This window comes from Taudactylus pleione, unplaced genomic scaffold (assembly GCF_031769625.1).
Source record: "Taudactylus pleione unplaced genomic scaffold, aTauple2 ptg000433l, whole genome shotgun sequence".
Taxonomy (NCBI): Eukaryota; Metazoa; Chordata; class Amphibia; order Anura; family Myobatrachidae; genus Taudactylus; species Taudactylus pleione.
This window is the reverse complement of record NW_028284835.1, coordinates 986,325-999,992: the sequence shown is the minus strand read 5'-3', so window position 1 is coordinate 999,992 and position 13,668 is coordinate 986,325. Positions and strand designations below refer to the sequence as shown.

The following is a 13,668-nucleotide window of genomic DNA, read 5'->3' as shown; positions in this document are numbered from 1 at the left end:
TTCATATGTGTTATAAATCCCTGGGAAGATTCACACAGTATAGGTAGCAGATCCCCAGGACACTGAATGAGAGTTGGCCAATTACGTGACTTTGGCCACCTTGAGGGCTGATGTGTACTTGGCTGGTTGCAGCCTTGAGGGCTGATGTGTACTTGGCTGGTTGCAGCTTTGAGGGCTGATGCAGTAAAAGTCTAAATAACAAGTGTCTATCTTACTGCTGGTGGATGACCGAGAATCAGATTAGGCTCTCTGACTTTTAATGCGGCTGAGACTGCTGTGATATTGGTAACGACTACAGCACAGATGCTGTAGTGCGGCTGAGCTGCCGCTATTGCTGGTAACAGATGATACACTCTGGCACTGAAGTGCGACTGACACTGCTGGAACACACGCTGGATCAAAGGAAACACACGAGGATGAAATCCACACACAGGAATTGGAAGACACGCTATAGCCGACATGAGCAGAGAACCAGCAGTGGAGGAAAAGGGATCCAATCAGAGCAAGGCGGGGGTGACGGAGCAATCTGAAGGAAGGGCCGAAGGAGTAGCAGCCCAGCACCCTCGTCGCTTAGCAACAAGTGCACGAGAGCCGCCTGGTGCACTGAAGTCCAACAAGACGCTACGATGTCTTGTGACCATATGGAAGTATCTTTTCAGCTTGGAGACAGATAGGATAATGCTATATGTTGACATGATGATGTCACAGTGTAACCACAGTGCAGAAGTTCTCCACTAGAACTAGGCATCCAAGATGTTTCTGGTAGACGCTGTGTTGTTGCCACAGGACTTGTTCCAGAGGGAGCTAAATTAAGTAAAACATGAAGATGTTCCAAGTATCCTGGCTTCTCTGAACCTGCCAAGAAGAGCGTGGTTTAAAGACTTTCTCCACATTGCAAAGAGTTCATCATGGCTGCTTTGGCTGGGACCCATTTCTCTATCTAAGATTGCAGCATGTGGTGTTAGCACTGTGGCTGTTGAAGCCTCGATCTTCAGAGCAAAGAGCCGGCTGGAGAAGGTAATTCAGGCTATGCTTAGGGCCAGAAAACTGGTTTCAGACAAAAATGATCATAAGTATGGAAACATACTGTATATTTCATGATGTGAGAGGCACTGACAACAGACAAAAGTTTAGAATTTAAAGTGCTTACCCTCCTCCAGCACCCCTGTACCCCAACAGAGTCCCCGAACGGAACAACAGGATTTAATGTAAGTACAAAAACCCTCTTATATCCTCTGGGCAGGGCCGGTTCTCTGTGATTAGATGACACAAGAGAGTGGCCTCAGTGACCTGGGGTACTTACCTCCTGCTCAGTTTCCATGTGCTGCAGGTCTGCCAGGGGTAGGAGCGCCGGTCTCCCATGCGCACACTGGAATGGAAGAGAGCATCGCGCCAGTGAGTGTACCAGGTGCCTACATTCGTCCAAGCTGAGGGGATCATTAAATTTCACCGCCCCTGCCAAGCACAAAACGGGAATACAGTTAGGGGAATGCACACGTGTTTCGCCAATTATTCTTCAAGCCTGAAAAAAAATCTATCCCTGATATGCAGTCTACTTTCAATTCTACTTGTATAAATGATGGTAAATAATATTCATGTGACATCAGTGTTGTACATTACAGAGTTAATAACATTGCTTTCAGTGTACATAACAGTGCTGGGTGCCACAGGTTCGCAGACTGGTTGCTGGAGCCTCTAAATAAATAATAATGGAATCTGCTCTTTTATATATGGATCAGATGTGGAGACCTCCGTTTCCTCCTCCATCTCAAGGTGAGAACCAGGAAATGTCTGTCTGGGCTTCACTCGAGGGTCAATACGTTCCTAGAGAGCAGCTACAGAGGCATAATTCTATCCCAGTAACACAATGAAACTGAGATGATCTGACAAGGCCCTCACCATGACAAGCCTGTGATGCCAGCACCCTGAGGACAGTCCCTGGAAGAGCCCTGGGTCCTGTGCCTGGGACCTGCAACAGCTGTGAAAAAGAGAGGGTGTCAAATCAGCAAACAAATCAGAATCCCCCACCACCATAAACCCCTACCTACCACACTGGCCCCCAAACCAGCAGTGTATATACACAAAGCCAATACCCCCCCACTAGTATATACACATCCCCCACACTACTTACATAAATCCAATCACCCCCACATCCAACCCCAAAATTCCCCCACAATCACTGTATACCAGTGCTGCACCCACAACTTGCCTGCACCTGCTCCTGCAGAAGCTCCTGAGGAGGAAGAAGAAGAAGAAATGAGTCATGTTGGCTACAAAGTACCCCACATCCACCTGTGCCCTCAATCACACCCATCACCCTACTCTCCTGTGGAGGACCCACTGACAATATATTTATAGAGTGCAGTCTCCGCAAAGTACTTAGACATCAGCTATGGAGTACCCAGTGGACCTGTAGTTCTAATACAATTTACGTTTGGTGCGTTCAATACTTTCATCAGATGGAAATTCACCTCCACTATTTTTTTGGCTACAGTTGTCCTCCCGCGCTGTGTTTCGCTGGCCTCTTTCTCCACAAAACACAGGGGGATTTCGCTCACTAACACATGGCTGCTTCCAGAGTCAGGAAATGTAAGTGACAGCCCAACCCGCTGCAGCGATCCAGCACGGGTCCTGCAGATTAAGAGCAGCAGGTTCAGAAACCAGCAGGAACAGATCACCAGATCAACAAAGGGGAACTTTCTGGGCTAAATAGGGACATCTTGGCAGGGCACAAACATGCAGAAAGACTGCGTTAGACACAGGTGGTGCTTATAGAGCAATATGGTTCATGTCCCGGTTTTACCTGAGGAGGCGAGATTGTTCCTCTGTAATGTCCAGCTTTAAAGGAGGACTCACCACCGAGACCTTGAGACGTCTCCCACAGTCTTCTGACGAAGGCAGAAGAGAGTCTATCGGACAGAGAGAAGAGGGATGTGGCCTTATAGGTGTCAATCAGCCATTATCAGGGGCTCGTTGCTTACATAGAAAAGGCGTTACCTGCAATTAGCTGCTCCAGCCGAACACGCTCGTGTGCTGCATGCTGGTCCACTAGTACCAGAAGATTACCACCTATGGATGAGAGTGACCTCAGTACATCACACAAAGTCTGAGTAATGGACCATCGGGGCTCAGTACATCACACAAGTAACCAGTCTGAGTAATGGACCATCGGAGCTCAGTACAGCACACAAGTAACCAGTCTGAGTAATGACCATCGGGGCTCAGTACAGCACACAAGTAACCAGTCTGAGTAATGACCATCGGGGCTCAGTACATCACACAAGTAACCAGTCTGAGTAATGAACCATCGGGGCAGAGTACAGCACACAAGTAACCAGTCTGAGTAATGGACCATCGGGGCTCAGTACAGCACATAAGTAACCAGTCTGAGTGATGGACCATCGGGGCTCAGTACAACACACAAGTAACCAGTCTGAGTAATGGACCATCGGGGCTCAGTACAACACACAAGTAACCAGTCTGAGTAATGACCATCGGGGCTCAGTACAGCACATAAGTAACCAGGCTGAGTAATGAACCATCGGGGCTCAGTACAGCACATAAGTAACCAGGCTGAGTAATGAACCATCGGGGCTCAGTACAGCACACAAGTAACCAGTCTGAGTAATGGACCATCGGGGCTCAGTACAGCACACAAGTAACCAGTCTGAGTAATGAACCATCGGGGCTCAGTACAGCACACAAGTAACCAGGCTGAGTAATGAACCATCGGGGCTCAGTACAGCACATAAGTAACCAGGCTGAATAATGGACCATCCGGGCTCAGTACAGCACACAAGTAACCAGGCTGAGTAATGACCATCGGGGCTCAGTACAGCACACAAGTAACCAGGCTGAGTAATGGACCATCGGGGCTCAGCACAGCACACAAGTAACCAGGCTGAGTAATGAACCATCGGGGCTCAGTACAGCACACAAGTAACCAGTCTGAGTAATGGACCATCGGGGCTCAGTACAGCACACAAGTAACCAGTCTGAGTAATGGACCATCCGGGCTCAGTACAGCACACAAGTAACCAGTCTGAGTAATGACCATCGGGGCTCAGTACAGCACATAAGTAACCAGGCTGAGTAATGAACCATCGGGGCTCAGTACAGCACATAAGTAACCAGTCTGAGTAATGAACCATCCGGGCTCAGTACAGCACACAAGTAACCAGTCTGAGTAATGGACCATCGGGGCTCAGTACAGCACACAAGTAACCAGGCTGAGTAATGAACCATCCGGGCTCAGTACAGCACACAAGTAACCAGGCTAAGTAATGAACCATCGGGGCTCAGTACAGCACACAAGTAACCAGTCTGAGTAATGGACCATCGGGGCTCAGTACAGCACACAAGTAACCAGTCTGAGTAATGACCATCGGGGCTCAGTACAGCACACAAGTAACCAGGCTGAATAATGGACCATCCGGGCTCAGTACAGCACACAAGTAACCAGGCTGAGTAATGGACCATCGGGGTTCAGTACAGCACACAAGTAACCAGTCTGAGTAATGAACCATCGGGGCTCAGTACAGCACACAAGTAACCAGTCTGAGTAATGAACCATCGGGGCTCAGTACAGCACACAAGTAACCAGTCTGAGTAATGGACCATCGGGGATCAGTACAGCACATAAGTAACCAGTCTGAGTAATGGACCATCGGGGCTCAGTACAGCACACAAGTAACCAGGCTGAGTAATGAACCATCGGGGCTCAGTACAGCACATAAGTAACCAGTCTGAGTAATGGACCATCGGGGCTCAGTACAGCACACAAGTAACCAGGCTGAGTAATGAACCATCGGGGCTCAGTACAGCACATAAGTAACCAGTCTGAGTAATGGACCATCGGGGCTCAGTACAGCACACAAGTAACCAGTCTGAGTAATGAACCATCGGGGCTCAGTACAGCACACAAGTAACCAGTCTGAGTAATGAACCATCGGGGCTCAGTACAGCACACAAGTAACCAGTCTGAGTAATGGACCATCGGGGCTCAGTACAGCACATAAGTAACCAGTCTGAGTAATGGACCATAGGGGCTCAGTACAGCACACAAGTAACCAGGCTGAGTAATGGACCATCCGGGCTCAGTACAGCACACAAGTAACCAGTCTGAGTGATGGACCATCGGGGCTCAGTACAGCACACAAGTAACCAGTCTGAGTAATGGACCATCGGGGCTCAGTTCAGTACACAAGTAACCAGTCTGAGTAATGGACCATCCGGGCAAATCACCCTATAAGGATCTAGTAATAATTGTCTGGGGACGCTGATGTGTCAGGAAGATGGGAACTCATGTATGGAACAGATCTAATGATTGGAGAATATTGGGAGATGATAGAAAGTCTCTGTATTTTTTTTTATAGTTAACTGGACAAGATCCCAATTTTTTATTCTAATTTTATGCTGAAAGTGACATTATGTATTATTATTATTAATTGCTATTATCATCTCCATAATTACTTAAAGTCTTTAGTAAATTATGTAGTGTCAGCCTGGGCTCTATCTGGCAGGTATTAGGATAGTCTGATGGGGTAACAGCAATATTTTAAAAATGTATATATATTTAGAGGTTCTGGATTTTTGGATAAATGTATGTATGTTACACATCGAACCTCTCAAACTATCTAATGTTACATGTGCTTTGTGGAGGATGCAGTATGTCATTGTTGGCCAGGACTGGAAGCGGGACAATACAACATACACATAAAACGCATACAATACGCAGCACCCACCTGCTTTACCTCCTATCTGTTCTGTCTTTGTATCCATCAAACATGCAATGAACTTATTGTCTACTTGTTGTAGAACCTGCATAAGACACAAATGTTCCGTCATTAGGGCAAGGACGAGGCATTCATCAAATAAAAATGTCATCAATAACACAAACAACCAGAGGGTTAACGTTATGGTACATGTACTGAGGGACAATAAGGAAACCCAGGTTGACAGCTCAGCTGTGATGAGCTCAGGATAGTGCTGGACCTTGCGGTGGGGTCAGGTAATAAACTCTTGTACTACTTATAGGTAGTGGGCACTAAGGATTTAGGCCCTCATTCAGAGCCACTCGCTAGCGGCAGTACGCTCGTTCCGAGCGATGTTCGCACATCTGCGCATGCGTACGGTTTTTAGTACGCATGCGCGAACCAGTCAGTGCGGCCGAAAATCGTTGGTACGCAATATAGCGAGGGCCTGCTAATTTGAGTGACAGAATGAGGCGTATGTGGGTGGTAACAGGGGAAGGTGCTTGAAAACGGGGAGTGGAGATCCGAACGCAGGCGTGCTTAAAGGTCAAAACGGGCGTTTTAAGGGAGTGCATAATTAATACAGCAGCGTCATTGACCACGTCACTTGGTTTTTTTTAACTCAGAACTGCTCGCAAAATAGCGGTTGAAAACACCAACCACAAGAATAGCGAGCAGTTCATACGCTGTACGATGTACTCGATTAATCTAATAAATAGCGGACATGACGTATGGTGCGTGCGGCCAGGGGGCGTTTTTATCAAAAAAACGAGCGTATGTTTTGCTCGCTCGTTCAGACTTAGAGGTGGGAACAGACTGCAATTTGCGAACGGATCATTTGAATAGCCACCCCTTGTTTTTGAACGAACGACCACAAATAGCGAACGGCTCTGAATCAGGCCCTTAGTCAGGAGATCCTCCTGCTGGGCTGTGGAGACCAGGAAGCTCTGGCTGGTACCGTCCTATACGCTCCTACATAGACCATTGCTTGTTAAATGAGCAACAGTTGCCACAGTCACACCATCATCAAAACAATACACAATCACCATACCAACCGCTCACAATGCAGCAACAACAAAAACAACTCACCATTGCAACAACTACAAAAAACCATAACTACTGCAACAGTTGCCACAATCGCTACAAAAATAGTTGTAACATGTGCTGCAGCAACAAACCACAATTGCTGCAACAAAAACAAACCATAATCACTGCAACTACAACCCACAATCACCAGTACAAAAGAAAAACACAGGGCCTGATTCAGAGCCGGACGCTATTTGCGCTCGCTCGTTCAGAAAAAGGGTCCGGCTATATAAATTGAGCGCTCGCTCTTTGCGGTCTGTTGACGCCTCTATGTCTGAGCGAGCGAATGAAACATGCGCTCGCTATTTTGTAAAGACGCCTACTGGCCGCTCGCATCATACGTCATCTCCGCTATTTATTAGATTAATCGAGTACATCGAAAGGCGTCTAAACTGCTCACAGTGCTTGTGGTTGGATTTTCCTACCGCAATCATGCGAACAGTTCAGGCTAAGAGACAACCAAGTGACGTGCGCCGATGACGCTGCTTTGTTAATTATGCAGACCCTTAAAACGCCCGTTTGACCGTTTGGCACGCCTGCGTTCAGATCTCCACGCCCCGTTTTCAAGCACCTTCCCCTGTTACCACCCACAAACGCCTCATCCTGTCACTCAAATTAGCAGGCACTCGCTATTTTGCGAACACATGATTTCCGACCGCACTGACTGGTTGGCGCATGCGCATTACGATCCATACGCATGCGCAGATGTGCGAACATCGCTCGGAGCGAACGAGCGGCCGCTTACGAACGGCTCTGAATCAGGCCCACAATCCACTATTGGCGCAACTACCAGCCACAATCAAAGCAACCAAAAGAACACAATTGTGATAACAAAATCAACCCACAACAAAATGTAACAACAAAACTCACAATAGCAGCAATTACAACACACAAATCGCCATGATTGCAAAAACCCACATTTGCCGCAACTACAACAACCCACAATCTCCACAACAAAGACAACTTAAAATTGGCTCAACAACCAACAATAACCCACAATCACCGCACCAAAACAAAAACAATCCACAATTGCCGCAACAACCAACAACAATAAAAGCAACAAAAAAACCCAACAATCACAACAAAAAGCCACAATCACCACATCAACAGTTGCCAAATTCTCCACAACATAAACAATTCACAATTGTCACAACAACCAATCACAATCAAAGCATCATGTGCGAAAAGCTGCGGCTAATAGGACAGCACGACACGTATTTTTGGTGACAAGTTTGCACAAATTCTTTTGGGGAAAAAAAAAAAACAGGGAATTTATCCAATCGCTACTCGTGGTAGAGCGTCTTAGGATGCGTACACACCTGAACGACCAGCAATCGCGCCGATGTTCAGGGAGATTTGCCTTCATCCTGGACATCATGATTGCCGGTACACACTACACGATTTAATGATGACGGAACGACTCCGCTCTTCATTAATATGTATGGCGCTGCATGCGATATCGCGTGATTGGCCGTGCAGCCCGGCCAATCACATGATATCGCATGCGACTGCGGGAGCGCGCAAATCAGGCATACACGCTGCACGATATGCCCGATTTGTCGTTCCGATGTGGCTGATATCATGCAAGTGTGTAGCCGGCCTTAGCTGTGCTAAACGTCTCATGCCAAATAAAGCAAAAAGAAAAGGTAGAAGAGGACACGTCTGTAAGTGACACTCCGCTCGTTCATTCTGCAGAAGGGCAGCTTGTAAATAAGAGCTGAGCACATGTCAGGTGATTGGCTTCCACCTTACAGCGACCATTTTTCTGGAGACCTAAAATGCGCTGAGACCTATGAAAAAACAACTCAGGGCCTGATTCAGCAAGGATCGCAAGATAGCGTACGCACGCAGTTTTACTGCGAAATTATGCTAATCCATAACGATCGCTATACCGCCGCAACACTACATAAGGACGCCCACTTCACCTACATGCACATCCGTAATGTTTAGCTAGATTGCGAATACATCTGTACAATCGAGTTCCATCGCAGCCTCACGCACAGGTAAGGCAGGTCAGACCTCACTCAGGAATTGCTGACTTCAGCGCACGCTATGAGTCCTCAGGCTGCGTATGGCATCGCAGTGGATAATTTATGCACGCCCCTGCAACGGCGTTCAAACGCACTGATACGCCTGCATTCGGCCGACCACCCCCCGTTACAACCCACAAACTGCACTTCCTGTCAATCACTCTGCAATGGGTCTGCGTAGTCACTGCGATCGCCGTCCTGATCACAATGACTGACTGGTTCATGCACGCGCTCTGCAATGTATACGCAGTACGCAACAATCCGCCGATTACATGCGTATAAGCAACTGCGTTCCTTGCTACGGCCCTCAATCAGGGATGTAGCCAGTTTCCTGGTGGTCGGGATTCCGGACGTCGATATACCGATGCCAGAATCCTGCCAGCCACCATAATTTCTACATCCGGGACGACATCATGATACCGGAGTCGGCATCCCGACCCCCACAATCCCGATCGTCCACAGCCGGGTAAGTATAAAGTTTGCCCGGGGATGGGGGTAGGTTAGGGTTAGGCACCCCCCTTCCCGGGAGGGTTAGGTTTATGGTGTATGAAGAGGATGTTAGGTTTAGGCACTTCCCGGGAAGGTTAGGCTACAGGGAGGGGGGGTTAGGGTTAGGCACCCCCCTTCCCGGGAGGGTTAGGGTGTGGGAAGAGGAGGTTAGGGACCCCCAGGGGGAGGTTAGGGTTAGGCACCCGCCCCCCTCCTGGGAGGGTTTGGTTTAGGGTGTGGGAAGAGGAGGCTAGGGTTAGGCACCCATGGGTAGAGGTTAGGGTTAGGCACCCCCCCGCCTCCTGGGAGGGTTAGGGTGTGGGAAGAGGAGGTTAGGTACCCCTGGGATGAGGTTAGGGTTAGGCACCCCCTCTCCCAGGAGGGTTAGGTTTAGGGTGTGGGACGAGGAGGTTAGGGTTAGGCACCTCTGGGGGGAGGTTAGGGTTAGGCACCCCCCCCCCTCCTGGGAAGGTTAAGTTTAGTATATGGGAAGAGGAGGTTAGGGTTAGGCATCACCGGGGGGGAGGTTGGGGTTAGGCACCCCCCCCCCCCCTCTTGGGAAGATTAGGTTTAGTATGTGGGAAGAGGAGGTTAGGGTTAGGCACCCCCTCTCCCAGGAGGATTAGGTTTAGGGTGTGGGAAGAGGAGGTTAGGGTTAGGCACCCCTGGATGGAGGTTAGGGATAGGCACCCCCTCTCCCAGGAGGGTTAGGTTTAGGGTGTGGGAAGAGGAGGTTAGGGTTAGGCACCCCCTCACCCAGGAGGGTTAGGTTTAGGGTGTGGGAAGAGGAGGTTAGGGTTAGGCACCCCTGGATGGAGGTTAGGGTTAGGCACCCCCTCTCCCAGGAGGGTTAGGTTTAGGGTGTGGGAAGAGGAGGTTAGGGTTAGGCATCACCGGGGGGGAGGTTAAGGTTAGACACCACTAAAGGAGGGTTAGGGGGGGAGGGGGGGTTAGCATACTTACCAGTCGGGAGTGTAGATCATCGGGTTGCCAGCGTTGGTATGAGAATTGGCGGCTATTCAGCCGTCTGTATTTCATACCAATTCTCTCAGTCACTATAGTTACAAACTTGTAAACAAACTGATGGTATTTATCTATGTCCATAATTTACACCCCTCCAGTCACATACAATTACTCCTTGGCAATGTATAAGCCCCATAATAATATGTATACTGAATAGGAGTATGTGTCCTCCCATTCTCAGGTCTGTGAATTGATTGACAATGATACAGGAAAAATCAATGTACATTTTATTAAATACATGCAAAAGTTTCAGAAATAGAGACACAGCACTAGTCTGAATGATTAATAAATGACACTGACTATTTACAGTAAACCAATTAATATGTAGTAAATAGAAAGTTATGGCACTAAAGGCCCCTACACACTAGGCGATATTTTGAACGATTTGGCCGATTCAGATGCATTGGAACGACAAAAAATTGTTCAAATAGTCAAATGTGTACGCACTATGCGTGCTCCCGTGGCGGCGTCCGTCGCATCTTTAGATCTTTTGTACATGAAGGAAGATCTGTCAATCTTGTTAACAATTTGCCGCAGATCGTGCAGTGTGTACGCACTACCGGATGACCAGGCGATATGGTTACATTATATAGTTAACGATCTAACCACCAAATGGAGCACGATAATTATCATTTGGTCGTTTGTAACATTGCACAGTGTGTATGCACTATATCATGTGTCACATTGCACAGTGTGTATGCACTATATCGTGTGTAACATTGCACAGTGTGTATGCACTATATCGTGTGTAACATTGCACAGTGTGTATGCACTATATCGTGTGTAACATTGCACAGTGTGTATGCACTATATCGTGTGTAACATTGCACAGTGTGTATGCACTATATCGTGTGTAACATTGCACAGTGTGTATGCACTATATCGTGTGTAACATGGCACAGTGTGTATGCACTATATCGTGTGTAACATTGCAGTGTGTGTATGTACTATATCGTGTGTCACATTGCACAGTGTGTATGCACTATATCGTGTCACATTGCACAGTGTGTATGCACTATATCGTGTGTAACATTGCACAGTGTGTATGCGCTATATCATGTGTAACATTACAGTGTGTATGCACTATATCGTGTGTAACATTGCACAGTGTGTATGCACTATATCGTGTGTAACATTGCACAGTGTGTATGCACTATATCATGTGTCACATTGCACAGTGTGTATGCACTATATCGTGTGTAACATTGCACAGTGTGTATGCACTATATCGTGTGTAACATTGCACAGTGTGTATGCACTATATCGTGTGTAACATTGCACAGTGTGTATGCACTATATCGTGTGTAACATTGCACAGTGTGTATGCACTATATCGTGTGTAACATGGCACAGTGTGTATGCACTATATCGTGTGTCACATTGCAGTGTGTGTATGTACTATATCGTGTGTCACATTGCACAGTGTGTATGCGCTATATCGTGTGTAACATGGCACAGTGTGTATGCGCTATATCGTGTGTAACATTGCAGTGTGTATGCACTATATCGTGTGTCACATTGCACAGTGTGTATGCGCTATATCGTATGTAACATTGCAGTGTGTGTATGCGCTATATCGTGTGTAATATTGCAGTGTGTATGCACTATATCGTGTGTAACATTGCAGTGTGTGTATGCGCTATATCGTGTGTCACATTGCACAGTGTGTATGCACTATATCGTGTGTAACATTGCACAGTGTGTATGCACTATATCGTGTGTCACATTGCAGTGTGTGTATGCGCTATATCGTGTGTCACATTGCACAGTGTGTATGCACTATATCGTATGTAACATTGCACAGTGTGTATGCACTATATCGTGTGTCACATTGCACAGTGTGTATGCACTATATCGTGTGTAACATTGCACAGTGTGTATGCACTATATCGTGTGTAACATGGCACAGTGTGTATGCACTATATCGTGTGTCACATTGCACAGTGTGTATGCACTATATCGTGTGTAACATGGCACAGTGTGTATGCACTATATCGTGTGTAACATGGCACAGTGTGTATGCACTATATCGTGTGTAACATTGCAGTGTGTGTATGCACTATATCGTGTCACATTGCACAGTGTGTATGCACTATATCGTGTCACATTGCACAGTGTGTATGCACTATATCGTGTGTAACATTGCAGTGTGTGTATGTACTATATCGTGTGTCACATTGCACAGTGTGTATGCACTATAACGTGTCACATTGCACAGTGTGTATGCACTATATCGTGTCACATTGCACAGTGTGTATGCACTATATCGTTTGTAACATTGCAGTGTGTGTATGTACTATATCGTGTGTCACATTGCACAGTGTGTATGCACTATATCGTGTGTCACATTGCACAGTGTGTATGCACTATATCGTGTGTCACATTGCAGTGTGTGTATGCACTATATCGTATGTAACATTGCACAGTGTGTATGCACTATATCGTGTGTAACATGGCACAGTGTGTATGCACTATATCGTGTGTAACATGGCACAGTGTGTATGCGCTATATCGTGTGTAACATTGCACAGTTAGTATGCACTATATCGTGTGTCACATTGCACAGTTAGTATGCACTATATCGTGTGTCACATTGCACAGTGTGTATGCACTATATCGTGTGTAACATTGCACAGTGTGTATGCACTATATCGTGTGTAACATTGCACAGTGTGTATGCACTATATCGTGTGTAACATTGCACAGTGTGTATGCACTATATCGTGTGTAACATTGCAGTGTGTATGCACTATATCGTGTGTAACATTGCACAGTGTGTATGCACTATATCGTGTGTAACATGGCACAGTGTGTATACACTATATCGTGTGTAACATGGCACAGTGTGTATGCACTATATCGTGTGTCACGTTGCACAGTGTGTATGCACTATATCGTGTGTAACATTGCACAGTGTGTATGCACTATATCGTGTGTCACATTGCAGTGTGTATGTACTATATCATGTGTCACATTGCACAGTGTGTATGCACTATATCGTGTGTCACATTGCACAGTGTGTATGCGCTATATCATGTGTCACATTGCACAGTGTGTATGCACTATATCGTGTGTCACATTGCACAGTGTGTATGCACTATATCGTGTGTAACATGGCACAGTGTGTATGCGCTATATCGTGTGTAACATTGCACAGTGTGTATGTACTATATCGTGTGTCACATTGCACAGTGTGTATGCACTATATCGTGTGTCACATTGCACAGTGTGTATGCACTATATCGTGTGTAACATTGCACAGTGTGTATGCACTATATCGTGTGTAA

General features: G+C 46.8%; 1 protein-coding gene across 2 annotated transcripts in view; it reads right to left on the bottom strand.

Annotated features, from left to right (window-relative positions):
• MLH3 (mutL homolog 3) overlaps nt 1–13,668 on the bottom strand; it is an 81,113-nt gene that overhangs the window by 6,115 nt on the left and 61,330 nt on the right. For both annotated transcript variants that reach the window (XM_088447477.1, XM_088447478.1), the window contains 7 exons: nt 5,745–5,820; nt 2,998–3,069; nt 2,804–2,909; nt 2,472–2,631; nt 2,210–2,233; nt 1,900–1,978; nt 1,304–1,455 (listed from right to left, as the gene is read on the bottom strand). In XM_088447477.1, the coding sequence (XP_088303603.1) occupies nt 1,304–1,455; nt 1,900–1,978; nt 2,210–2,233; nt 2,472–2,631; nt 2,804–2,909; nt 2,998–3,069; nt 5,745–5,820 (669 nt within the window). The remainder of the gene's footprint in view (nt 1–1,303; nt 1,456–1,899; nt 1,979–2,209; nt 2,234–2,471; nt 2,632–2,803; nt 2,910–2,997; nt 3,070–5,744; nt 5,821–13,668) is intronic.